The sequence below is a fragment of the Rhamphochromis longiceps genome, linkage group LG13, assembly GCF_057381845.1.
Source record: "Rhamphochromis longiceps isolate RC_006_pf linkage group LG13, R_longiceps_female_GT1.1, whole genome shotgun sequence".
In the NCBI taxonomy this organism is placed as follows: domain Eukaryota; kingdom Metazoa; phylum Chordata; class Actinopteri; order Cichliformes; family Cichlidae; genus Rhamphochromis; species Rhamphochromis longiceps.
In genome coordinates this window covers 21,874,414-21,899,226 of record NC_140569.1, presented here as the reverse complement: position 1 = coordinate 21,899,226, position 24,813 = coordinate 21,874,414, and the positions used below count along the sequence as shown (strand labels likewise).

General features: G+C 39.6%; 2 protein-coding genes across 2 annotated transcripts; one reads left to right on the top strand and one right to left on the bottom strand.

The window, feature by feature from the left end:
• The first annotated feature begins 1,746 nt into the window (after window positions 1-1,746).
• On the top strand, window positions 1,747-6,357 carry gtf2a1l (general transcription factor IIA, 1-like). Its single transcript, XM_085428712.1, has 9 exons — window positions 1,747-1,770; window positions 2,200-2,301; window positions 2,462-2,582; window positions 2,782-2,831; window positions 3,860-3,953; window positions 4,049-4,542; window positions 5,285-5,518; window positions 5,731-5,820; window positions 5,921-6,357. Exons 1-9 carry the CDS (start codon window positions 1,747-1,749, stop codon window positions 6,026-6,028), a joined length of 1,317 nt encoding a protein of 438 aa, XP_085284838.1. The 3' UTR covers window positions 6,029-6,357.
• A 344-nt stretch (window positions 6,358-6,701) lies between these two features.
• LOC146655802 (lutropin-choriogonadotropic hormone receptor-like) lies at window positions 6,702-20,973 on the bottom strand. Its single transcript, XM_085428422.1, has 11 exons — window positions 20,548-20,973; window positions 20,147-20,218; window positions 17,153-17,227; window positions 16,827-16,901; window positions 13,651-13,725; window positions 13,289-13,366; window positions 13,033-13,101; window positions 12,623-12,697; window positions 10,758-10,946; window positions 10,540-10,593; window positions 6,702-8,993 (listed from the first exon to the last, which is right to left on the bottom strand). Exons 1-11 carry the CDS (start codon window positions 20,715-20,717, stop codon window positions 7,844-7,846), a joined length of 2,082 nt encoding a protein of 693 aa, XP_085284548.1. The 5' UTR covers window positions 20,718-20,973; the 3' UTR covers window positions 6,702-7,843.
• Window positions 20,974-24,813: the final 3,840 nt, after the last annotated feature.

Sequence of the window (24,813 nt, the reverse complement as noted above, 5' to 3'; positions counted from 1 at the left end):
AATGTCTAAGCCAATCGCATGACAGCAACTCCGTGTGCTGAGGCATGTTCACACTAAGCAAGGTGATTTATGTGACTTTGAATGTGGTACGGTTGTTGGTGCCAGACGAGCTGCTCTGAATAGTTCACAAACCGCTGATCTAGTGAGATTTTTCTATAAAACCATCTCTGGAGTTCATAGAAAATGGTCTAAAAAAGTGAGTGGCAGTTCCCTGGGTCAATATGGTTTGTTGATACCACAGGTCAAGGAAGAATTGCCCCATTCTTTGATAAGAAGGCAACAGCATCTAAATTAACGACTATTTACAACCAAGATGTGCAGAAGAATGGTGAATGGACTGGATCTTAAACTGTGCTTTTCTACTTTGCCTGTGCTTCAAAGCACTTTATATTATTAAGCTCATTCACATGCTGATGAACATGTGGAGAACAACTTGGGCTTAAGTATCTCACACTGGATCAGCCACAGATCAAACTACCAAGCTCCTTGCAATTAGTGGATGACCGCAGAAGACCATTCCAGGTACTACTCCTGTCAGCTAAGGACAGGAAGTTGAGAGTGCAATTTTCACAGGTTCAACAGAAGATTGGAAAAACTTTGCATGGTCTGAGGAGTCTGCATGGGTGCAGAGGAGGTGTTTGTGGTGTCATGGTATGTTTTTATTTCATTGGCACACTTTGGATCCCTTAGTACCAACTGAGCATTGTTTAACCGTCACAACACGGCCTGCCTGAATAAAGGTTTTCCACTGAATAAATCCAGTCTCAAGTTTAAATTACCCCATACTTTCTTTGTCTAAGGTTAAAAAAAAAAAAAAAAAAAAAGCTCATCGGAGAGCTAATGCAGCACTGCCTCATATCAATGTGGAAACAGGGCCTTTATTTTCTTCCAGTTCAGGTGAGGGCTCTATGCGAGTCCACAGTAGCTTTGTAGTGAAGTGACAGCTAAACCGCCTGTTTACTTCCAGCAACTGCAGTATCCACAAGGGTGTCTCGTGTTGCTGCTTTTCAGCTGCATCGCTCTCATCCTCATCAGAGCTGTCAACCAACAGTGTTGAAAGAGTCCCAGCATCGCCAAAACAGACAACTTGCAAGAAGCAGGGGTCACGGCTCCCGCTGCTGCTCTGAATCTATTGAACACCAAGTTCAAACAGTGTTTTGTAATGGGTGGAATATTTTTAACTACCGGCATTGTGCACTCCTGGGATCAGGAAAAGTGCACTGATTTCCCAGCACTGTGCCAGCTGTGTAACTTTTCTACTGAAAGTAACCAGGAAACTAGAGAAAGAAGAGGTTATTAGTGCTGGACAGGGATATTTAAGGGACTGCTGACAAGTTAAGTCACCTCTCCCATTTAATCTTAGATCACAGGACTTGTGTGCTCAGATTTTAGAGTTGTTGCCATAAAACATGCTATTTGAGGTCCAGCAGCCACCAGCCCCTCAACCCAAACCTCCACTGAAATAAACCTCTAATATGACAAGTGCACTTAGGAAGCCCTGAACCTTCATCTTGTTTGAAGCAAGAACCTGAAATCACATTTTAAATCAATCACTTTCCCCTCCTGGGAAAAACAAAAAAGAAACCTCACGTGCTAACGCACCTGTCTGCGCGCCTGATGCTGATTGCGGTCACCTGCGCGTGTATGCCTCGTGTAAAACAATGCGACTTAATCACAGTTAATTGTCTATTATGTTTCCAAATGGGTAGAAGTCTAGTGTGAAAGTTCCCCAGTCATTCTCCAAGGATGCTGACCGACACAGGCCCAGTGGTAAGAAACGGAAACGTTTTAGTTAATCGGGTCGAACTGATCGCGAACTGTGAGTTAGATTAATGCGCTCAACAAACAAAAGGCAGTTAAGATCAGCTAGGTTTTTGTCCAATAAGAAGCCTGCTCATAATATTGTTTTACTATTTTATTTTATTTTTACTTGACTATATCTGCAGGGATGCTCAGTAAGATGTGCAATAGTGCGTTTGTTATGGCAAATGGCAGATTTATCTCGCCTGTTTATGTCACCCGGATTGAAGAGTGGCGTTGATATCCTTAGAAAACCACCTCGGGTCTATATTTTCCAGCATTGAGGCACAGAAAACAATCGTTTTTGACTTGTTATGGATGTTTTCATAACAACTAGTTTCTGTGAAGGATTTTTAGCCACCGACACCTTCTGACTTGCTCTTTCGTAAACAACTTCAGGCCAAGCTCTACTTGTCCATAATCGATGACGTGATTGACAGCGTGAGAGAGCTCTTCTTGGATGAAGGAGTTGAAGACCGCGTCCTGGATGATTTAAGACATGTGAGTTTAAATAACCCTACACTACTACTGCTATTTTTCCTAAAAGCATAAATATAATGCACTCTTGACTCAAGTTGTCAGTGACAGCAAAGTTAATCCATCTAGTGAGGGAGTGTGCACCATACCTGGAAGACATACTGCTGTGTCTTCTGCTGTTCAGCTCTGGGAGTCAAAAGTGATGCAGTCAAAAGCAATGGAAGGCTTAAGGAAAAACGCCAACCCATCCAACTTTGTGCTCCAGCTTCCTGCCAGCTACACTCAGAGTGATCAAGAGCTCACGGGTAAGCTTAAATTGCTCACCAACAAAAGAAGCACCTTAACTCTTCTTGTAATTAATACAGCTGCAAGCTTTGTGCCTTGAATATTACGGGGGGATCTTAAATGAAGACAAAGGTCAATAAATTTAATTTGAATGGCTTTTTGTACTAATATGTACACAATAGCCAAAATTACTCACTTTTTTGGTAATATTTCTTTCAGCCTCAGTTGTCATCCCTGGAAATCAAAATATCCGCAGCTTCCCGGTCAAGGCAAGTGTGATTGAGATTTACATCACCTCCATAACGTGTAATAATTACTTGCATGAGGGATGCACATGACTTGAAAGGCACTCAGAAAGGCAGTCCTCCAAGGTCTTATCTTGCACCATGAAAGAAGGCAATCATACTGGCACCAATATTTAGTTTGTTCTTCTGCTGCCTATCTCCACCTTTTATAACATGATTCTGCAGACACACCCTAAAAATTTTTTAGTTTGACAGCCTCTGAATATAGTTTTCTCATTTGGATGACATGTTTGGTGTTTCATAGTAAAGTTCTATTAATGTAATGTATCTAAATTGTAATGATTGAATTGTTATTTTTCTTAAGCTGAATTCTTTGATTTTTATGTCTAAATTTGAAAACCAAAAAAAACCCTTCTCATTAGTTATCACAGTTCCTCTTTTCGAGTATTGAAATGATTTCCACTTCACTGACAAATTCTCAGAAAAGTCCAAGGAACTCGGTAAAGATCTAAAAAAGAGAACTGTAGATTTACACAAGATGGGGAAAGTCTGAAGGTCTCCTGGAGCTGTTTCTCAACAACCTCAGATTCCAAGATCATCAGTTCAAACAACTGTACGCAAATACAAGTTACCTGGATGCATCACTACTTTTCCAAGGCCTGAAAGAAGACCCAAACTGTCACAGTCAGATAGGAAGAACTCCATGTGAGCTGTCAAGCGTGGTGGTGGTATCATGCTCTGGGACTGTTTTGCTGGACCCTGTGTGTGTGACCCTGCTGTTCAATCATCTAACCTGGAAAAAAAACAGTTCATAGAAATCACTGAAAGCCCTGAATTACTATATTTATGCCCATGATGAGTGTTGGTAAACTTTTGACCACAACTGCAGGTGGTTTTATAATGAGGCAAACCTCAGTATTCGTTAGTTACTTCAAGAGATAAGACTCGCAGTGTATAATTATTAAGTCTATATTTTGGAGGTGATTGTACAAAAGCTGCTATTTAATATACTTAGTCTTGTATTTTCCTCACAACATAATGTTTTATTTCAGAACAATTCAGAGACACTTGCTACCTTTTCCCTCCCTGCTGGATTGGCTTACCCCGTGCAGATACCAGCAGGAGTCACTCTACAAACAGCCTCTGGTATGGAATGACTTTACAGCTTAAATCAGTTTTTATTTCCAGCCTGGCCAGGCTTCTCAAAATAACATTTCACTCTTTTGTATCACCTCACTAAGGTCAACTTTACAAGGTCAATGTTCCTGTTGTGGTTACGCAGGCCCCAGTGGGTCAGCAGCCTGCAACCCAAGCCATGCAGAAAGTCACTGAATGGAGGGAGGCTTCTGCCCCCCAGCCCACTGCAGTCCCACCAAATCCTATTGCTCCCCACGAGGTAGAAACATCCTCTGTTCCAGCTCAGTCTGTCACACAGCCAAAGACCATTTTACCCTCCAGTAAGGAGGGCAGCCTTCCCCTGCAGTCTACAGAGCCAGATTTCCCACAGGAAGAAAATGAGCCAAATCCACAACCCAACCTCAGCACGACCGCCTCACCTTGCACTCAGTTATTAGACTACCAGATCAGAAGAGAGGAGGCTCTGGCACAGATGGCTCAGAGCAGAGACATTGATGACATCCTGAAAGAAGTTATTGAGGAGGAGAGAGAAAAAGCAGAATGGGCAAGGAAGCTAGCTCCTGTGGAGTCTGACAGCCAGTCTGAAGCGACTCTTGGGGTAATTTGGAAAGAATTCTCAGTCTAATATAGCAAATATCACTTTAAGGCATAGAAAAGATCAGGTCATTGAAGTGTGGATGTGTATTGTCTAAAGAGTAGTTCTACATTTTGGGAAATGCACTCATCACTCTGTATGCTGGATAAGGCATATAGGCTTGACTACAGCTGCAGCTTTATGCTGTTTTTATGTAACATTTAATGGGCTGGCACAAAGTACTGCCACATGAAATCAAAAAGGGGGGAATGTGTACAAAATATCAGACTCTTAGGAGCACTTTAAGTGATTTAATAAAGTGGTGAAAAGTTTAAGATATAGCTATTTGTAAGCTGGAGAGGGCTGTAACAGTTGTAGTATTTAGGATGCTTGACCCACAAGAGAGACTCAAAAAATGTTTTTCTGGTAGATCAATATTTTGAACTTTTAAAAGACAGATTTTGGAGTGCCATTTTCCTTAATTTGAAATAATGGTTTACCTTGTATTTTAACATCTGGATTCAGGTAGCATCAAGTTTATCAGCCTCTCCCCAAAGCTTCTAAATCATCAACGTAGTCTGCATTCGTATCTTAAATTCATTAGCGGTACAACACAGATTGCTGTGCTGTCAATTTGAGACATTTTATGTTTCTGATATTAAATTACTGAAGCAATAGTCATTTTATTAGGACAGTTGCTCCCTTTTATAAGCTTGATTTCTCCGAATTCACAACTGTGATGTTTCTTCTTGCAATTCATTCTCAGTTGGATCTGGGCTACAGCCAGTTCTCAGACATCGTTCAGCTCGATGGGCCAGCAGGCAACTCTGACCTCGAGGAGGAAGAGGAGGTTCCCCTGGAAGAGAATGACTTTCTGGGTATAATCAATGCAGAGGCCATGAAGGCCCTGCAGGAAGGAAATGAAAGCAGTGATGGCAACAGCATCTCCTCCAGCAGCGACGGTGAAGGTGCAGATGAACTCGCTAACATAGAGGAGGAGGTGAGAGAGTGAGTTTGAAATGCATTTTCATGAGTCATGGCTTATTTCTTTCCATTAAAAGAAAACTTTCTTTGGAGAGCTCCAGTAGATTCGTGCATTTCTCCCTAAAATTACATTTTTCAGTTATATTTTTGCAGGTGGTTTTCCGAAGAGCATATCTTGATTGCATAACTTGACTATTTGTTTCCTCCATTCCGCACTCTGTTGATTAGGACCCTCTGAATTCAGGTGACGATGTGATTGAGCAAGACATCCCTGACCTTTTTGACACTGACAATGTCATTGTTTGCCAGTATGACAAAGTAAGAACTGCTGTCTTTTTATTAGCCATTATTTTCACCTCATCAAAGCCCACTGCTGAATTTTAACTGAATATTGTACTCACTGCTTTTGCATTTGCAGATTCACCGCAGTAAGAACCGTTGGAAGTTTCACCTGAAGGACGGAGTGATGTGCTACGGCGGCAGGGACTACGTGTTTTCGAAAGCAGTTGGGGAAGCAGAGTGGTAATGAACCTTAGTCCCCCTGAACAGATCAGGGAAAGAGAAACTATCATTTAAAAATGAATTTAAAATTCTTAGTTGTAGTAATGTGGCTCACAGAGCAGTTTGTGACTACTGTGCCAGATAATCATCAGAGCAATGCTACAAGTCACTTATATCATCCAGTTGCATAAAGCATTCCTTATAAATACTGTTTACTGAGTCAAACAGCATGGATTTATGTTGTATTGCACTTTGTGAAAATATTCTTTACAAGCAGAGTAAACCTTTTATTTGACCTCCAATGATTGTTTGAGGATGATAAACGTGCTGTTTGATTTTCAATTTTCACGTCTCTTTAATTATGCTCCAAATATACTGACCTGTACTGTGGTGCTGCGTTTAATGAGCCCTCTTCTTTCTGTGAAAACCACTTCAAAGCCTGTGACACATTTATTATTATTATTATTATTTTTTTTATTTTTTTTTATTTTTTTAAGCAATTGTATTTCTTTAAATTAACAACAGATTATGTACAACAAGATGAGGAAACAGAATTTTGGAAGACCTGTGTTCTTTCCTTTTTTTTTTTTCCTTCCCCAGACTCAGAGAAAAGATTGCTCATAGGCATATATTACAAAGCCCATACTCTTACAATCTAACATGAAGTGGTTAAAATTCACAGTAGTGGTTAAAAAAAGACAAGTCCAGTATTTATTTATTTTCTTTCCTTTTTAAATCATGTAAAATATCAGAAAGAAATACAAAGTGGAAAAAATATACAGGAAAGTTTGCAATGATTATAACACAAACACATTTGTGTACCATTGATTGATTCAGTCATAAAAGCCAGATTAAGAAACATTCAAGTTTTCTTAAAACATGAACAGAAAAGGTGATCTGACATTTAATATTCTTGACTAGTAGGCCTAACAGTTGTTGCTAAATCAAGAAAAAATGAAAAAGATTTTAGAAAAGCACACATGATTTAAACAATTGTAAAATAATTTTACGTATTAACCTCCTAGGACCTGGCGTCCACATATGTGGACATCACATTTTGGGTTATTTAGACCAAATTACTGAATTTTGCTCTACAGGGGCCTGATATCCACTTACGAGGACATTATACTGCTACTGTTCTATCGAAGTTTTAAACGAATATCCTCATATTTGGCTCTTTTCTTAAAAAAAAAAATAAGGTTAAAAGAAAAATCTGGTAATTCTTTTGTTTTTACATTCATCGGGTCCCAATATGCCCAAATATCAAAGAGAAATTAAAAATGTATGCAGTGGAAGAGTTCGGGTCTTAGGAGGTTAAATATAAGTACCATTTATTTGGTCTTGGCTCTAGGTTCAACTGAGTTGCTCCTGCATGTGTGCAGTCTTTTAACTTTCCAATCCAAATCTGTCCTGAGTACAACAAACCAAAAGGTGGCACCAAAACTCATCTCTGACAAAATCAGTCTTCATTTAATTACTTTCTAATAACTTGAAACCTCAGTCTTATAGAAAGCAAACAATAAATATTTTTCATTTTTAATATAATTAAATATAGAGTAGCTTTAATAAAAATAAATTAGCTTATTTTGCCATCCGTGCTCCATCTGTCTTCTTTAATGTACCATAATACATTTGCAGAAATGAAGGATGCGGCACCTGTTACGTTTGTCTGATGCAGTTTTTAGTTTGCAAACTAAACACGATCAAATTTGATCTGACGCTTGCCATGCACACAACTGACAATCTTTTCATGAGATCTACATTATGAAGAAATGCTACATTTTTAGTAAGGCGGCAGATGTTGCCTTTCAGTGCATTACGCAGTTGTGTATGTGGTTGGTCATGTGGTTCCCTTATTTAGAAAGCAGCCCTTCATCTTGATGTGATAGGCATAAAAGCCGAGTGAGTGAGGTTCTCTTTTGGACATTTTCTGGGTACAAGTCAGGTGTGAACCCAGAGTCTGTGACCTGTAGAAGTCAGCGTGGGAATTGCAGCAGCCACAGCGACTCAGCAGCAGACGCACGTCTTTCCTGAAAGCTTGTGTGAAGATGGTGTACAAGAAAGGATTGCAGAGGGAGTTGATAGGATAGAAGAGAATGAGCAGGATTTTCGAGTGAGACACAGTTATGAGGGGCATATGCAGGGCTGCAGAGATGGCGAAGAAAGAGATCGGTGCCATGCAGAGAAAGTCAGTGAAAATGAGCACAGCCATGCGCTTGGCAATCTTGGTGTCTCCACGCCGGGTGGAGTGCTCTGGGTTGTGAACACTGAGATACATGCATATGTAACAGTAACAAACCACCAGGAAAGCAACAACATTGAGAATGAGCACAGCCACCACATAAACCTGAGCGCCGAGTGTGTTGATATCCATGGGCAGACAGATGCTCACTTTGCTGTAACTACTGACCCCCACAAGAGGGAGCAGGGCAACCAGCAGAGAGAAAGCCCAGCCTCCTACCATTATGGCTGTGACATGATGCATGCGCAGCCTCTTGTTGACATGCATGGCATTGGTAATGGTATGCCATCGTTCAAGACTAATCACAGTCAACGTGTATACCGATAGCTCGCTGGCAAACACAGTCAGAAACCCTGCTATGCCACATCCAGGACCGGTCTGCCAGTCTGTGGCGTGATTGTAGTACTCATGACGGGAATGGTAGTCCATGAAGGCAATTAGGATGAGATAAAGCCCCATGCACAGGTCGGCGAAGGCCAGATTACACATGAGAAATCTGGAGACTGTGAGCTTATGGTGGCCAATTAGCAGGATGACCAAAACAGCCAGGTTACCGGCCACAGCGAAAACCGTAATGATCCAGGTGAGACAGCGCAGGAAGGAAAAGCCCAGTAGGTCCTCGCAAGGATTAAAAGCATCTGGCTTTGGGGAGCATTTGACAAAAGGGTTGCTAAGACAGTCAAATTCCAGGTCTTGATACTGAAAGTTGATGCCATTGATAAGACTCGTGTCATCAGCAGTCGGATCTCTGAAGAATACACGTTAAAATTAGCATCAAAATCCTAGAATAACAGACAGTAGAGACAGTACGCGTGGTACAGTTGGGATCAGAAGTTTACATACACTCATCGTGGGTGTGAATATCATGGTGATTCCAGAGTGGAATGATTGAACAGCATACATCTTTAATGACAGGTTTGAATCTATTTAGGATTTCCTCTAATCCACCCAGAGTGTATATACATACACCCGAAATAATAGCTGTCTGTCTTTTAAGCATAGTCCACATATTTTCAATAGGGCTGTGGTCAGGGCTTTGGGAATGCCATTTCAGAAATGTATCGTTAGCCTGTTTTATCGATTCAAAAACCTGTTTTGATGTGTGTTTGGGATTGTTGTCCTGTTGGGATACCCAATTCTGTCCATGTTTCAACCATCTAGCTGTTGATTTGAAGGGATGCTGAATGGCTCCAGAGTGTGATGCTACCATCACCATGTTTGACAGTTACTGCAGTGTTCTTAGGTTTGAAACCTTCACCTTTAGTACTCAAACATACGTCTTGTCATTGTGGACAGATAGTCCCATCTGATTACAAACCTGTCTAGAAGGCATTTGGCTACAAATTTCAGCCAACCTTGAAAGTGCTGATTTTGTCTTGTTCGACACACTTTGTGTTTGTGGTGATGTGAAACTTGCTTGATTGTGGAGAGTGACACTGGTTTTCCAGTGTTTTTCCACTGTTTCCGGAGGTTCAAGTTCATGGTCGGCCTGAGCCTTGTTGGTTTCTGAGTTGTTTCTGAACATCCTTTCATTTGAGGGTGACATTTTGGATTTTCTTCCAGACTTTGGCAAAACAGTGATCCATCTGAATAACTTGTTCTCAGTATTGGTCAATCTATAGAGTGCTGTCAAATTATTTTTATGCTGGCAAAGAAAAATGACCAGTTGGAGTCGATCATGATTACTAACAATAAGTTAATTAGCCTCGTCAGGTTAAAAGACATTGTTTTACAATCGGCAACACTTGTTTAAAGATTTAGGTGTGTGTGTGTGTGTGTGTGTGTGTGTACTTTTGACCCTTAATTTATTTTGGATTTTCTCAAATGCTCAAACTTGTGCACCAAATTATTATTTTTTTTAAGTCATTAAATATGTATGCTGTAGAATCATTTAACCTTGGAAAAGGAACGGTTGAAAGAAATAAAAAGTCCAAAACAACCATCATATTCGATTCTAAAAACAAAAAGAACAAAAAAAAAACAAAATTTTGTTGTACAATGACAAAGGGCTATTTTTCTATTTTATTCTATGCTGTATTCACCCATGAGTGCCTGTAAACCTCTGACCACCAACTGTATAATTGGGACATTTCTGGGAGAACAGAAGCAAGCTGTTGCTGTTGTTGTTCTTCTTCCCAGACTTGGACTGTTTTTAAAAAAATAAAGCACACTGGCTTAATTGGGCTCCTGGCATATTAAGGGAGCATCTTCACATACAAAATGTGTAGCAACCAGTAAGATCAAGGTTTAAGACACAAAATGGAGACTTTCTAAGTGACTAGGGAAAAACTTACATTTCTGTATTCATCAGATCACAAAACTTGGTCAAGTTCTTTAAGGCACTTTCCCTAAAGAAGAGAAAGGAATAAAATGGTTAAACCCCTCAAAATATCAACAAACTCAAGTGCAAATGATCCACCTACTGATGATCTGTATTCACTGGACAGAGCTTTCGACTGTTTATGCAGATGTGAATGGATTTGTTGAATCTCTGGGAGCATCTGTCGGTTACCTTTGTTTCCGCCGCCATGTGTGGAAGGCGCAGCAGTGGCTCGGGTACGTGAGCTCCGCTTCCAGCAGTTCAGCTAGACTTTCCAGTGGAGGGAGGCTCTTTAGAGCATAGGCATGGCTGGCTTTCAGAAATTTAACCTGCCTCAATCCATTAGGGGGGAGAGACCTCAGAGCCGTGGAGGAAACATCCCTGAAAGGCAAACACGGAGAGAATGCAGACATACATTTCAACGATGATTAGTAAAACAACTATGATTAAAATTCATTGAACTACTTGCAGGCACTAGAAAAGCTTTCGTCTGTCTCGTTGTCTTTCATGGGTCATTTAAACTCTGCCGAGGGCTACAAAGCAACTCGATCCAAGAGAAGCCGTTTGTTGATGTAGACAGTGGAAGACATGCTTTCTGGCAAATTCACTGAATCATCGACAGGTGTTCACAGAGTTCTGGAGACTGTGGCAACAAAGCCCTAATTCATTTTCATATTTATCAGCCAACGAGTAAATCATGCTGCCTCTGAAGAGATGCGCTTTCACGAGAAAGCAACTTTATGAGAATAGAGGTTGCAATTACTGTCTGAATACATTTTTATCTTTAGCAAAAAGACATTCAGGATCTCCTTCCTGTCATTCATTTGACTGCATTACCTTTACCCAAATATTTATTACATCTATAGAACCCAAAAGATCCAAAAATTACTCAAAAGAAAGTTCTTTTTTTTTTTTTTAAAACATCAACCACAGAGTTGGTTGCAATCAGAGACCTTGCAAGCTGCATGCACCGCAGATTGAGCTATTTGCTTGCTAATCAGTATTCAGCAGTCCTGCCTGCCTTGTTGGTTGTTTACACAGACAGACTGTCACTACCCTAATGTTTATACAATAAAATAAGCACTGTTATGAATATCAATCTCGCTTTGTGACCTAGCTGAAATATAATCACTTTAACTCTCTTTAATTCTGTTGATTGAACACAGCATTGAAAAGTAAATACACTAACTCAAGTGCAATTTTTGAGGTTTTTATGCAATTTCAGTATTTTTCACAGGGAGAGGGGACTTCTTTGCACATGATTGCTGTACATCCAGTTGCAACTTGCAGCTTAAACTGCAAAACAGTGTATAAAATACATCAATTCAGCCATGTAATGATGAATAGCAACATTAAACATAAATGGATTGCATGCTAAATTGCTACTTCTCTGCTTAATCATGTCTTAAAAAAAAGAAAAAAATGACTGAAAATAAAGTAAAAGTGGTGATATTAATATTGTGATTTATTTTTAAAGATGTCATAGCACTATGTCACTCGAACAGAGCGCTTCTCCCTGACTGCTAGAATGGGAGGCAGAGCCTTCAGCTTTCAGGGCCCTCTTCTGTGAAACCATCTCCCAGTTTGGATTTGGGAGACAGACGCCCCCTCTGCTTTCAAGATTAGGCTTAAAGTTTTCATATAGAAAGGACTGGATCAAGTGACCCTGTCTTGTCTTCCTGGGCTTACCCCAAACATCTGAAACAGTTGACTGCCCCTCCCTGAGCCTGGTTCTGCTGAAGCTTTCTTCCTGTTAACAAGGAGTTTTTCCTTCCCACTGTCACCAAGTGCTTGCTAATAGGGGGTTGTCTGATTCTTGGAGTTTTCTTTCTATTAAAGTACAGTAGGGTCTTTACCCAACCATATAAAGCGACTATTGTTGTGATTGGGCACCATATAAATAAAGCTGAATTGATATATATTAAAACAAGACATCAAAACAATGCACTGAAAGACACTTTCAGGCTGAGATGAGCTGCAGTCTATGGAGATAATTTTGTGTGGAACTGTCACTACCAATCCACTTGTGGGGAGTTTCATGAACTCAAATTACTTACAGAACAGTTGGACCTGTGGCTCCTTCAAAGGCATCTTCTTGAATGTTACGGAGATACCAGTTGTCTCTCAAAACTCTACAAAAGACAAAGAAACAGTATAATGCACACAACACTGAGCGAAACAAAACTTTTTGTTTGCTCAGCTTCACACTGACAGTGATGAGCATTGGGTTTATAAAAAGGGTGCCTGCGCATATCTCATCAACAACAACATTCAGCATTACTGGGACAAAGAAAACAAAGGAATGTAATCTTTGTTTAGTCTTACATTGTGTTTGTTCACTGGTACATTCAGTTTTCATGATTGGGGGGAAAGGAAAGGCCTCAATCTAAACGTTGCACTCCCCAACAGCGTACTGTCAAGCTCAGGTGTTTTTGTTTGTTTAAATACTGATGATCAAAATGCTTACAGCGTGTTGAGCTTTGTCCCATTGAATGCGTGCGATTTTATTTCCTTGAAGCCATTTCTAACCAGGTTCCTGTCAAGGACACAACGTTTGAATTTATTTAGCTGTCAGAAGCACCAATCACCAAGGTCAGATAAATGAACATGAAATTTCAGAGACTTATAAATATGCATCAAGAAACATTCCTAGAGAATAGTAACAAATAGTTCCTTTTAGCTTTGATGTGGGGGAAAAAAAGGACTTTAGTTCCCTTACTCACATGTCAACATACTCCTCTGTGATACCCTGGAAGGAATTGGCAGGAATGATGTCAATCTCCATGTTGTCTGCCATGTCTCTGCACACAGAGAAGATAACGCTCACTCAGGCTGTTGGGTTTAATTATCAGTTAGAAAAAAAATATGTATATTCGTAGAAGAAGAAGAAAAAAGAGAGCAGTATGATGAAGTGTGACAGAGTTGAAGGATTTGTTACAGGGTTGGTGGCATCGCGATATCGACGGAATAAAAGTAAAACAGAACAAACAGAGCTAATGACGTGAAGCACCTGCGGTTTTGCAGCATGCAGAAAGACGCTAATCCAGTTTGGAAACACACTATTTCTTTAAACAGGATTACTTACAGGATAATATTTGGCGACAGGGAAGAGATGGTTGTGAAGTCTGGGAAGTGTGCAATGCCCGTGTTAGAGATGCTCCTGTGATGGCAAACAGCAGAGACAGATGATCGTGAGCAGATAAGAGGAAATCTTCAAAGCAAAAAAAAAAAAAAAGACAGGGTGGGAGGGAGGAAGAGTTGCAACATTTCAGAAGACTCTTCTAGAAAACATCACTTTCTGTCCATGACCTTTGACAAGTTTCCTTGCATTTAATTTGCGGCAGTGAATGCCAAATAAATGAAAAATATCTCCACAGTGACCTTATATTGGATAGAATAGTAATAGCAAAGCATAATAGAGGTCATGAGAGCTTCAAGATTAAAAAAACACAAGTATAATGGTGGTTTGTAGGTAACAAGAAAGTGTCACAATCATAAAAAACCCAAAACTACAAAGTAGGGATGTATGAACAATATAGACAAATGCTCTAATATCAGTGCAGCTGTATTATGTTCAGACTTACAAAGAGAAGTATTTGCAACTTTTTCAATTTCATAAAATTGAAGAAGTTGAAGTGAAAGACTCAAAACTGAATTTTGCAAATCTATTATTTTCTTCCCTAGTCAATAGTGGATTTTAGTGTCTTGTTCACCTCTTAGCCATAATTCTGTTTCTCACTGACAGCAGCAACATTTTCTACCCTCCCAACCTCCCCTAGCTTATAGCCTCAATAAATTGAAATTTACAAACAAAGCTTGTGTAGTTTCCCACTATACTGCTAGAAAAGCTTTATATTCTATATCCTGTGCTGCCTTGTGAATAACAATATTTTCCTGTCACAGTAAATAGTCTGATCTGGATACAAATTCAGTCCTGTGTTTATCAACCTGCCAGCACTTACACAGGACTTGCAGTTGCCTGTTCGGACAGTAATATTTGGATTATGTCTCAGAAGCCTGGTCACCCACCATGACAAACAAAACAGTCATTTGACTGCTGCTTGGAAGTCATCGGAACTGAACAAAGATCAAACTTTTCTTCCTGCCTTCCTTGAAACACAACTTTTTAAATTGGTCTACAGTAGAATTATTTTCAGCGTTAACGCAACATATTGTTTTTTTTGTGCAACCTATTTTAGTTTGTTCTGTGATCCTGTAGGAGTGAATGTGAATGTGCTTCTGTAGGAGTCTGCAGTCGGTCAAGTGGATTATTTTTTTTCTTATTTGTTGTGCAAATGTTGATTCTGCTTCGATTGAGCCTTCAACCTGTGTGTAGGTGTTTACCTACATGTATGCAAGGCTGCACTTATACACAATGCAAACAAGCCGGATGCTTAGCAGGTACAATGTTTACCATGTACAGAATCTTAGCAAAGCTGGTTTGGAGGCTAACATGTGCTAATTAGGATGCAACGAAGGTGCAGATCAGTCAATAGGGAACATTATTAGATATTTTCTCATGGATTTAGGCATTATGATTTTGCTAATTGCAACAGGAACAACATAGTATCATCGTGAGGCAAACATGAGTGTGTTAATCTAACCAGCAGCTGTTCAGCCCCTCCCCAAATCAAAACAAAAAAAAAGGCTTGGCCATTAAGCCATTGGATTCAACATTCAATAGTCTCAACTTTCTATAAAGTTTATATTAAAGTACCCAGAAAATGTACAGTGCCATGCAAAGTCTTGAGCCACCCGTTTTCTTTCTAGGTGCAGTGAATTGTAGAGGCATGTGCAAACATACAAATACAGAATGTAAGGAAAAAACAGAGTTTGCACAGTTCTAATGAGCTTGAAAGTCAGTATCGGGTATGACCACCTTTATTCTTCAACCCTGAACTGTCTTCTTGTAATTTCTTTAAGTAGTCTTCAAAAAGGACATTCAAAACTCTCCATTGGATGCTGTCTTTTGTTCTGTTTTCTGTCAAGGTGATCCCAAACTACTTCAGTCATGTTGGTGTCCGGGCTCCGGGGAGGCCAAATCTTGACTGATGCTGTTCCACTGTGTATTTCTCTGTTCAGGTATGCTTTTACTGCATTGGCAGTGTGCTTGGGATTATCGTCATGCTCAAAAATCAAGCTGTTGCCAATCAAATGCTTTCCAGATCGTACTTTTCTGTGTTTATAAGTCCATCAATTTTGGCAAGCCCAGAATCATGGCAGAGCCTCCACCATGTTTTACAGATGGCTGTAGACACTCGCTGTTGTATCTCTCTCCAGACCTCTTATGTACATACTGACAACAATCTGAACCAGAAATTTCAAATTTGAATGCATCACTCCATTAGACCTGTTGCAAATGACTTTCATTCCAGTTCTTGCATAATTTGGCACATCTCAACCTTTTCTCCTTCTTTATGAATGACTCAACAGCCACTCCTTCACTAATACCATTTCTGATGAGGCTTGAGAGAATAGTAGATGGATCAGATGCATTTCTCTGATCCTCTGTCTGGGCTTTGCTGAATTTTTTCATATTTTGTAAGGACATGACTTTCAAATACCATTCATTGGCTATAGATATATTTTTAGGCCTGCCACTTTGGGAATCACTTTGTTGGTTAAAAAATATTTTGAATGATTGTAGAACTATTGCTCAAGACTACTTTAAAAAATACAAGACAGTCTGGCTCCTTGGAAGCATAATATAAAGAAAAGGGTTGGCATGAGACTTTTTCACAGTACTGTAGAGTCATATGAAATTCTTAGGTATGGGATCTGTGGTGTTGTTGGTTTCATAGTCATCTGTGAATTCACATTAATTTGATTTATACTGTTGATAACTGCACTCTTCCTTAATCTTAACAGTCCTCACACCTGAACTAGCACCCATGTCACTTCTATTTAAGGCTTGGTAACATTTGTGTATCACTTTCAACATGAAATAAGTAAGAGCTACACATCATTATTCTGCTGCCTCTTTGTGAGTTGCTCTGCTCACTAAATCACAATTGTTTTTATCAATAACATTTATGTAACATTATAGTATCTCATTGGCTCTCTTCCTATTTTGCAGCATTAAGCCATTTGCTAATTGTGCATTTATGGTATTACACAGTGAGGGAGCATCACTTGCTGCAACACAAACAGGCACAGACTTTAACAGGTAAACTCAGCAATGATATGAATCCCATGTCTGGTTCATATTTAACCACCTGCTAAGTTTATATGAAATGTGCACATAAAAATCAAGCGACTTACAAATATTCCAGCTTGGGCAGGTCAGTGAAGGCGCCTTTTTCAATAAATCTCAGGCTGTTGATATTCTGCACTGAGCTACAGGAAACATATCAGTAATCACAATTTTCTTGTCAGTGGCTGTCAACAAACAAGCATGGAAAAAAAAAAAAACCCTCATTCATACGTCAGCTGCTCAAAAAGTCAAGGATTAAACACGTCGCTTTATAATGACAGACTAATCCCGTGAAACCTAAAGGAAATGCAAATCATTTACCAGCTGCTCAAATGAGTAATTGCTTTCATCGTGTTTGAATGGGACATGTGGTGGAGTGTAAAGTGTGACTTACATTTGTGCCAGGCTGTAGAGGGAGAGGAAGGCGTGTGTCTGTATATGTGTGATGCAGTCGCTCTGGGAGATCTCACTGTAGCGCACACACAAGAAAGGCTCTACATCCATCGACATATTAACAATATTTTTAGTTATGCAAAGTGACACAAGTGCTTGTTGCGTTAGAAATGGGACAGAGATGATTGATGGCAAAACAGAGGTACCACCAAGAGCTTCAGAAATACATCAGTGATGCATCTAGGCCAGGAAGACTAAGTGAAGATCTTTAAAAAGCAGGACAAAACAAAAGCGTTCCGAGACAAACAAAGTCAACAAGTCTTCCCGATTTGTCCTTGAACACTTTGTTTTCTGATGGCTGACTTCTTTTTACGAGACGCTCTCCATCTTCCTTTTGCAATCATCGTTTTACTCTGCGGCCCTACTGTAATCAGCCTGCGCTTTTCTTAAAATAACGTCGCTCGGCTTCCATTTCTAGTCGAGAAACAATTAAAGGACTCCATCTGTACCGCATATTATTTGTTTTCTTTTATCCCCTCTCCTGATTGCATTATGTATAGTGTTGTAATTACTGCTTACAGCTCTGGAAAAAAGGCCTCTGCGCATGATCATCTACATGAAGTGGTGCTGTGATTTCAAGGATGCGTCATCGGTGACAAAGGACGAGCAGGTCCTCGTGTCATTCCACCTTGACACGGGTTTTGACAGCTTTTACGACTAACTTCGTTCAGTCTCAAATTTATTTTATCACTGAAGACTACAGTATTTTGCGATGGAGGTTAAACTGAACATGAACCTATCACATGCGAGTACTTTATGTATCTGAGACCGATAAGGCTTGTCCCTGAGCAGCAGAGCAAAGTCAAACGCCCTCAACACCAGCCGGCTCACCCACTGAGCGCTCTCATTAGCAGCTAAAAATGTTTTTTACTTACTCATCAGACTGTTGTGAAATAAATAATAAAGCTCAGTCTGTGAACAACTCGGGATAATGCTACGGTTTTAAGACTGAGTGTCTAGCTGTAAATATGATCAAGTTGAGCCCCGACTGATGGGAAATAAATTCCCACATCTGTAGCAGACATCAGAACCTCTATTCTTCTATACCCACCTATATGCACAGCTTTAGGAAAAAGCAAGTTAAACCCAGTTAAATGATTTTTAATAAACATTTGAGTATCTTTGACAGATCGTACCAGTAAAGGTGGTATATATGAGCTTTTTCAGTCAGCAAACAAATATTCTTCTGGAGAAAAGGTAAGTATACCCGTTAGAACCTGCTGTTCTTTTTTTAGAATAAAAAACTTCTTTGGTTAGTTGTGTACTGTTTTGTTTTGTTGTTGGCAAATTTCATTACCCCCCCTTATATTTCTGGGCACCCTGTGCTATCACCTGTGGATGAACTCCCTCTGGTGTGAGTGGGTATGATTTGTGGTAAGAGATTTTGGTTGTTTTTTCTAGAGCTGGATTATTTAGCGTTGTAGGTGCAACTTTTTATGGTTGAATTTATACAGATCTGGATCTACTGTGCATGAGGAAACTGATCGTGTCGTAGGTATAGTTGACGTTTTACCACTTTATTTTACACTGTTTTTATTACATGTTGCATTATTTTTTTTCAAATTGATAACTTTTTTCTGTTTTAAAGCTGTTATCGACTGTCTCCAGCTCTCCTTCTTTTTAAATTTAGTTGTAGTTTTGTTTTTGTAAGTCCCCCCCCAGGTGTGCAGGCTTTTAGATGTAAACGATTTCTTCTTTAATTGTTTTTTGTGTTTGTTTGTGCCACTTCAGTGCATGGCACACAGGTGAAGTGATTGCAGTGTTTCTGAAATAGGGTGTGACTATACTTGTAGTGCCATTTGTTTGCACTTTTGGTCAGGTAGGTTTCAAGTTACAGCTGGGATATTAGTAGAATATTTGATTTGTTCTGTCTGGGAAGTTTACATGATTTATTGCTGAAATAAATGTTGCTTGGAAATTTATTTCCTTTGGGTATTTTTATTTTACATTTTACCAGCGCCAGAACATGTCTACATTTACGCTGGCCAAGCAGCTATCTTTGATTTGTCTCTACAGATCATGTTAAAAAACTCTCGTCTTTGTGTATACAAACTGTACTTTTTGCTCTTATGTTGTTTTTATACATCAAAGGGTTTTTCCTCCCATTCAGATTCAATTTTTACAGCATAATAGTAGATGGATGCACTTTGACATGAACAAGAGATGCATGGTTCTTTTGCACTAAACTGGGATCTGTTTTGTACTACTCTAAAGCATCTACCTTTGATGAAAACAGGACATTAGGATAATACGCATGGGACCACATGACATGAGCATGTGGTGAATGAACCCTTTAGTTTAGAGGTTGCTGAAAAGACTGATTTCTTCCCTCAAAAGTTTTCACTCTCAATAAACATGAGGCAATGATTTTGAGTAAATTGTAACTGAAACATATAAAATCAAAGGTTTATTTATTCAAATATTTAATCTCTAAGGAAAATGTGCTTGGTGTAAACTTTCATTTGATCATACTCCAATAAATGTTATAAATAAATGATACATTACACATTTTACATTGTATTTATGTAGAAAAAACTTACATGGGAAAATTGAATGTAATTACTTGTGCTGATTTTTTAAATGAGTTTGGTACATGTAGTAAACTCAACAACAACAGATCAAAGTGAAGCAGTTATATTAGGAAATAACAAAAAGATGTTAATTTTTTCCAAATTAGCCTCCATTAACCCGGTAAACATGACAACATCTGTTGATTACCTGATAAAGAAATGATCAAAGGATTAAACACATCATAATTATTCTATCTTTATTTCCAAGCAAAAAGCATTTGAGTAATTTTGAAGTAAAACGAAAAAGAAAAAAGCGATGGATGTAATTGTCCTGTAGAACTAATACTGCTCTAGTCCTTCACTAAGTAAAGTACATAAATTTGCCCACCTATAATACCTCTGTATGAGAGGGAAAAAAAACTTACATTATTGTAATGTTGATCAACTCCTTGAAGGCATGAGAGGGAACTCTTTTCAAGGGCAGATGAGTGAGCCTTCTGCAAAAGTCATTGGCAGTTAAATCCACATTTTATATGGCTAAGTATAAAAGAAAATGAGAAAACACAAAACTGTCTCTTTAGGTTATCCTTCAAAATTACACCCATTATAAACAAGTCCTTGGAGAAATATTACAGTAACAGTAAAGAGAATATATTCAAGTAAGTGAGAGGTCAGAGCCAATAAGTCTCAAAAAAAGAGGAAAAAAGTTAATAAAGTAGTATAATGGCACTGGTGGGGTCACATGAAACGCCACAGACCCTCTGCAGGTGGATTACAGTGATTTTAGACTCGCGTGGACGCTAGAGCATAAAGTTGGGTTACTTACAGTCGAAGCACGGATGTTGGTCCTGTGCGGGAGGCCAGCTGAGTCTCTTTGCTGCACTGAAACGAGTCGGCGGTGCACCGGCAGATGGCCGGACAGGTATAAGCGCAGCAGGAGCGCGCATTCAGGACACAGGACAGCGCGAACAGGAGCCAGACCGCCCGGAGAGCCATGTGTGACACCGGGCTACTCACAACGGGATTTAAGCAATATGTATAAACTCTGCTGAATTTTCTCACAGCTGAAGCTCAAACACCGCGCTGCACACTTTCATGCTGGTACAAAGGGAAGAAAGGCTAAATAATGTGCGCTTTTAGCGAGCTTCAGGATCCACTGCTCACTTCAGGTGCGCTTTTAATTGCGACTTACTGTCCGCGTGGAAGAGCCAACAAAGTGAAGCACAGGAGAAACTGTGTTTAACAGCCCCAGCCACAGAGATGTGACGTTTAGTGGGTGGGGGATCGTAAAAGCTCTGACAAATGTTAGCATTAAAAGTGATGCGGTGAAGTCACGCTGCCACTCATGTCGAACTAATCCGTTTATAACAGCGCGGGGACGATGACGTTTGGGTTTTCTGTTGTGAGCCAGGCTAATGTAAAGGTTTCTTTATCTCCGTCTTCCTTTTAAAAATTAAAAAAAATTGTGTTCACTCAAAATATTATTAAAAGATTTCTCTCTCTTTTTCACTCAGTCACACAGGCACACACACCCACTGGACCCCTGCAACATTAGAAATCTGCATTTATACAATAACAGGAGCAGTCATCTAAAGGTGAAGACCGTACAATTATACAGAGAAACCCCCACAATCAAACGACCCCCTTTGAGCGAGCATTTGGCGACAGTGGGAAGGAAAAACTAATAGAATTTTGAATGATGAATGTGGAAATGGAGCATGCAGCATGTTCTACGCTGTCCTCTTTAAACACAAAGACTCAGTTCTTGCAGTTTTTCCTCAGTATGATACCACAGACGATTATAAATCAAATTAATCCATATGTGATCAGAGTGCAGACTTCATAAAACTGACTGACACGCAATTTCATGTCCAGGTAAGGCACCTTGTTATTTCTCGATAAATAAAGTAGATATAACACTGGAAATTTATTCAAAGTGATGAACTTGTATTTCATAGCTTTTTTTTGTATTTTTAAATATGAGGGTGAACGAGAAGTTAGTGGCTGTCATGGAGGTCATCATTAGGCTGAAAAACCCAAACAAACCTATCAGACAGACAGCAAGAAATTTAGAAGTGCATTGTTAAAAAGAATGAATGTATTGACCAGCTCAGCAACATGAAAAGACCACAGAAGACACTCAGTGTGCATAGAAGTGTTTTCATGGATAAGAAAACGAGCATTATTTAGGAAGCAGGTGTATCACTGTGAAAGTCTACAAGACAGACACCTTCATGAATAGAAATACAGAAGGTTTACGACAAAGTGGAAATCACTGATTCGACCTGGAGCCAGCGTAGTTCTGGAAACTGGACTAATTAAACTAAGGAATGATGGGAAAGACAAAAGTATGAAAAATTAGAGAAACAGCTCACGATCTGAGCCAAACCACGTCATCTGACATTGTGAAGACAAAAGTATGGCATGAGCATGTATGGCTGGTAGTGGAACCAGTTTACTGGTGTTTATTGATGATGTGATTGCTGATAGAAGTAGCATGATGAACTGTGAAGTATCCCACAGTGCAAATTTTAATGGCCCAAACAATCAACCAAACAATCTATCTATACACTAGTACCAACTGCACATTATTTAAACATACCTGAGTATTGTTGCTGACTATGTCACAACAGCAGTGTACACATTAATAATAGCTGCTTCCAGCAGAGTAACACACTTCCTCACAAAGCTCAAATAATCTCAGACTGGTTTCTCAAACATGACAGCGAGTTTACTGTACTGAAATGACCTCCACAGTTATACAGATATTAATCCAACAGAGCACCTTTGGGAAGTGGTGGGGATTGGAAGATTCACATCATGGATGTACAGCCAACAAATCCACAGCAACTGTGCAGAGCCAGCATGTCAATATGGACCAAAATCTCTGAGGAATGTTTCCAGCACCTGTACTAGTAAGGTTTACCCAACACAATGTCTGTGAGTGTGTATATGAAGAGGTATGGAACCGAATATGTGGCAGAGCTGTTGTATTAATATGTACTTCGATTGTAGAGATGTACCCAGTAAAAAAGGCTACAGAGCTTGAATGCAATTTATCTGAGGAGAATTAAAAATATATGAGTTCAAACTTACTTGAAAGCAACATAACACACTTTCAGTGAAACTGTAAATAGTGCCGGGACCACTGGCTTTCATTTACACATAATGAAGGGTGAAAAAAATACAAAAATCTAATTTGATGGGAAGTCAACTCTGCTCAAGCTGTGATTGTGCACACTTTGGCATTAAGTAATTTTATATTGACTCATACACTTCTGAACAGGAAATATGAGATACCCGAGGTTTTCTATAGTAAAGTGTCTTGGTTGGTTATAAACTGTAACAAGTATGACACGGTTGTCCAAACTCAGGCTCCATTTGCAGGATGGATGATTTCTTAAGCAGGATGCTTCTGTTTGTTTTACCCTTTGTAAACGCTTTTCACTGGGTGGCACGTCAACCTGGGAGATGGAGAGTTAAATGCAATGGCTAAATACAGCTAAATGCATTACAACTCTTACTACACAAATGGACTTTTACAGCACCTTGCACAGAATAACACAGCACCTATCCCAAATCCCATTTATGCTAGCGTGTCAAACAAAAACCCTTGTGTCACCAACACTGTTAGCTGACTCTCCTCTGCTGTCAGTGACCCTGACCCCAGTTACGTCTTTCTCATCCTGCTTCTCCAACCTGCCACTGTGACCCATGTCAGCAGAGCAGCAGCAGTTTCTGTGTGTGAAAACCGCACTCACACATGCACATCCCTCGAGAGGTTACTGCCCAGCACCGTTTATCAAGACTCTTGTATTCTCTGCAAGCCTATCGACTGAGAACAGGGTCAAGCACCACTAACCCGGTTGAAAAAAAATATGACAGGGAGGGAGCTGGACTAATTTATGCAAGTGGACTTGAATCTGCCCACATCTTCATGCTACCCACCATGCTGTGAATCACTTCACACCAAGAAGGTCACACACAGCAGGGAGAAACTTTCTGGAAAAAGTGTACAGACATAATTTAGAAATTACAGAGAATTTTGCAAATAGGCAGTTGCGTGTCTTCTAATAGCTACACTGAGTCAATTGTTAGATTAAAGCTGCTTTTCAGGGCTTTAGCTGTGCTTTAATGGCCAGACCTTTGCCTGCTTTATTGGGTTTATCAGAATAGCTGGAGAGGCTAACACTGGCATGCCTCCTTTTTGGAAACCATGCTGGTAAAGTCTAATTGAATTTGTTCATACTACATATTTTTGCGGTAAGGACACTGGACTTTTTACTCTAGTACTGCCTGCACTGAGTACTGTTACTCTCAAAGTGTATTTTTCTTACTGTACTGACATAAATGTAATAGAGTATTTTTGCATTTGAATGCAATGTGCTCATAATGAGCGAGCCCTCTGGGTCTCTTCAGGCCCCATCCCTGTTAACCTGTAATTTTCTTTATATATACAAATATAGTGTCAACAGACAGTAGATGCACTCACACAAAGACAATTCGACACACTCTACCTCATTTAAATTCATGTACCTGCACTAGTAAGCACATAATAGACATAGTGTGCCACATGGACATGTACAAATGAAAGGATTTGCACTGGACAGACACATTGTTATTGTAATAGACTGTTTAATTAACAGTTGGAGAGCCATTTTAAAAATTAAAAAAACGTCTGCATAAATACGTCTTTTCATCAGATATTAATGCAGGTCAGAAAAGTCGATAGAGAACATCCAATTTAGCAAACAAGGTAAAAGACAAAATATTAGGCTTGGTTATTCAGTTACAGAGAAAAATCTAGATTTTTTTTTTTTTTTTTTTGGTGGTGGTGGGGGGGGGGGCAAACGTATGTGAACCTTTTGGACTGGCAGTTCATTTGAAAGTAAAACCGCAGATTTTTCCATCAGTAAATTGACTTTCAGGTCTGAGTGGGCACCATGTTTTTATTTAAACAGCAGGACAACAGGCCTCTATCAAAGCCTGTTCTTCATAACGCATGTCAGAGGATGTGAATTGTGGCACTACAAAGGAGCTGCTGATACTCACCAGGGTGGAAAAAAAGTAAAAAGGAGCTTCAGTACCAAAA

What these genes read in the sequence shown, in the direction of transcription:
- gtf2a1l (XM_085428712.1), top strand. Translation starts at nt 1,747, where the DNA reads ATGCTGACCGACACAGGCCCAGTG. An exon ending in TCCTGGATGATTTAAGACAT is followed by an intron (nt 2,302 to 2,461) that starts GTGAGTTTAAAT and finishes TCTGCTGTTCAG; the next exon opens with CTCTGGGAGTCAAAAGTGAT. An exon ending in TCGCTAACATAGAGGAGGAG is followed by an intron (nt 5,519 to 5,730) that starts GTGAGAGAGTGA and finishes TCTGTTGATTAG; the next exon opens with GACCCTCTGAATTCAGGTGA.
- LOC146655802 (XM_085428422.1), bottom strand. Translation starts at nt 20,717, where the DNA reads ATGGCTCTCCGGGCGGTCTGGCTCCTGTTCGCGCTGTCCTGTGTCCTG. An exon ending in CTCTACAGCCTGGCACAAAT is followed by an intron (nt 16,902 to 17,152) that starts GTAAGTCACACT and finishes TGTTTCCTGTAG; the next exon opens with CTCAGTGCAGAATATCAACA. An exon ending in GGGACAAAGCTCAACACGCT is followed by an intron (nt 12,698 to 13,032) that starts GTAAGCATTTTG and finishes TGTCTTTTGTAG; the next exon opens with AGTTTTGAGAGACAACTGGT.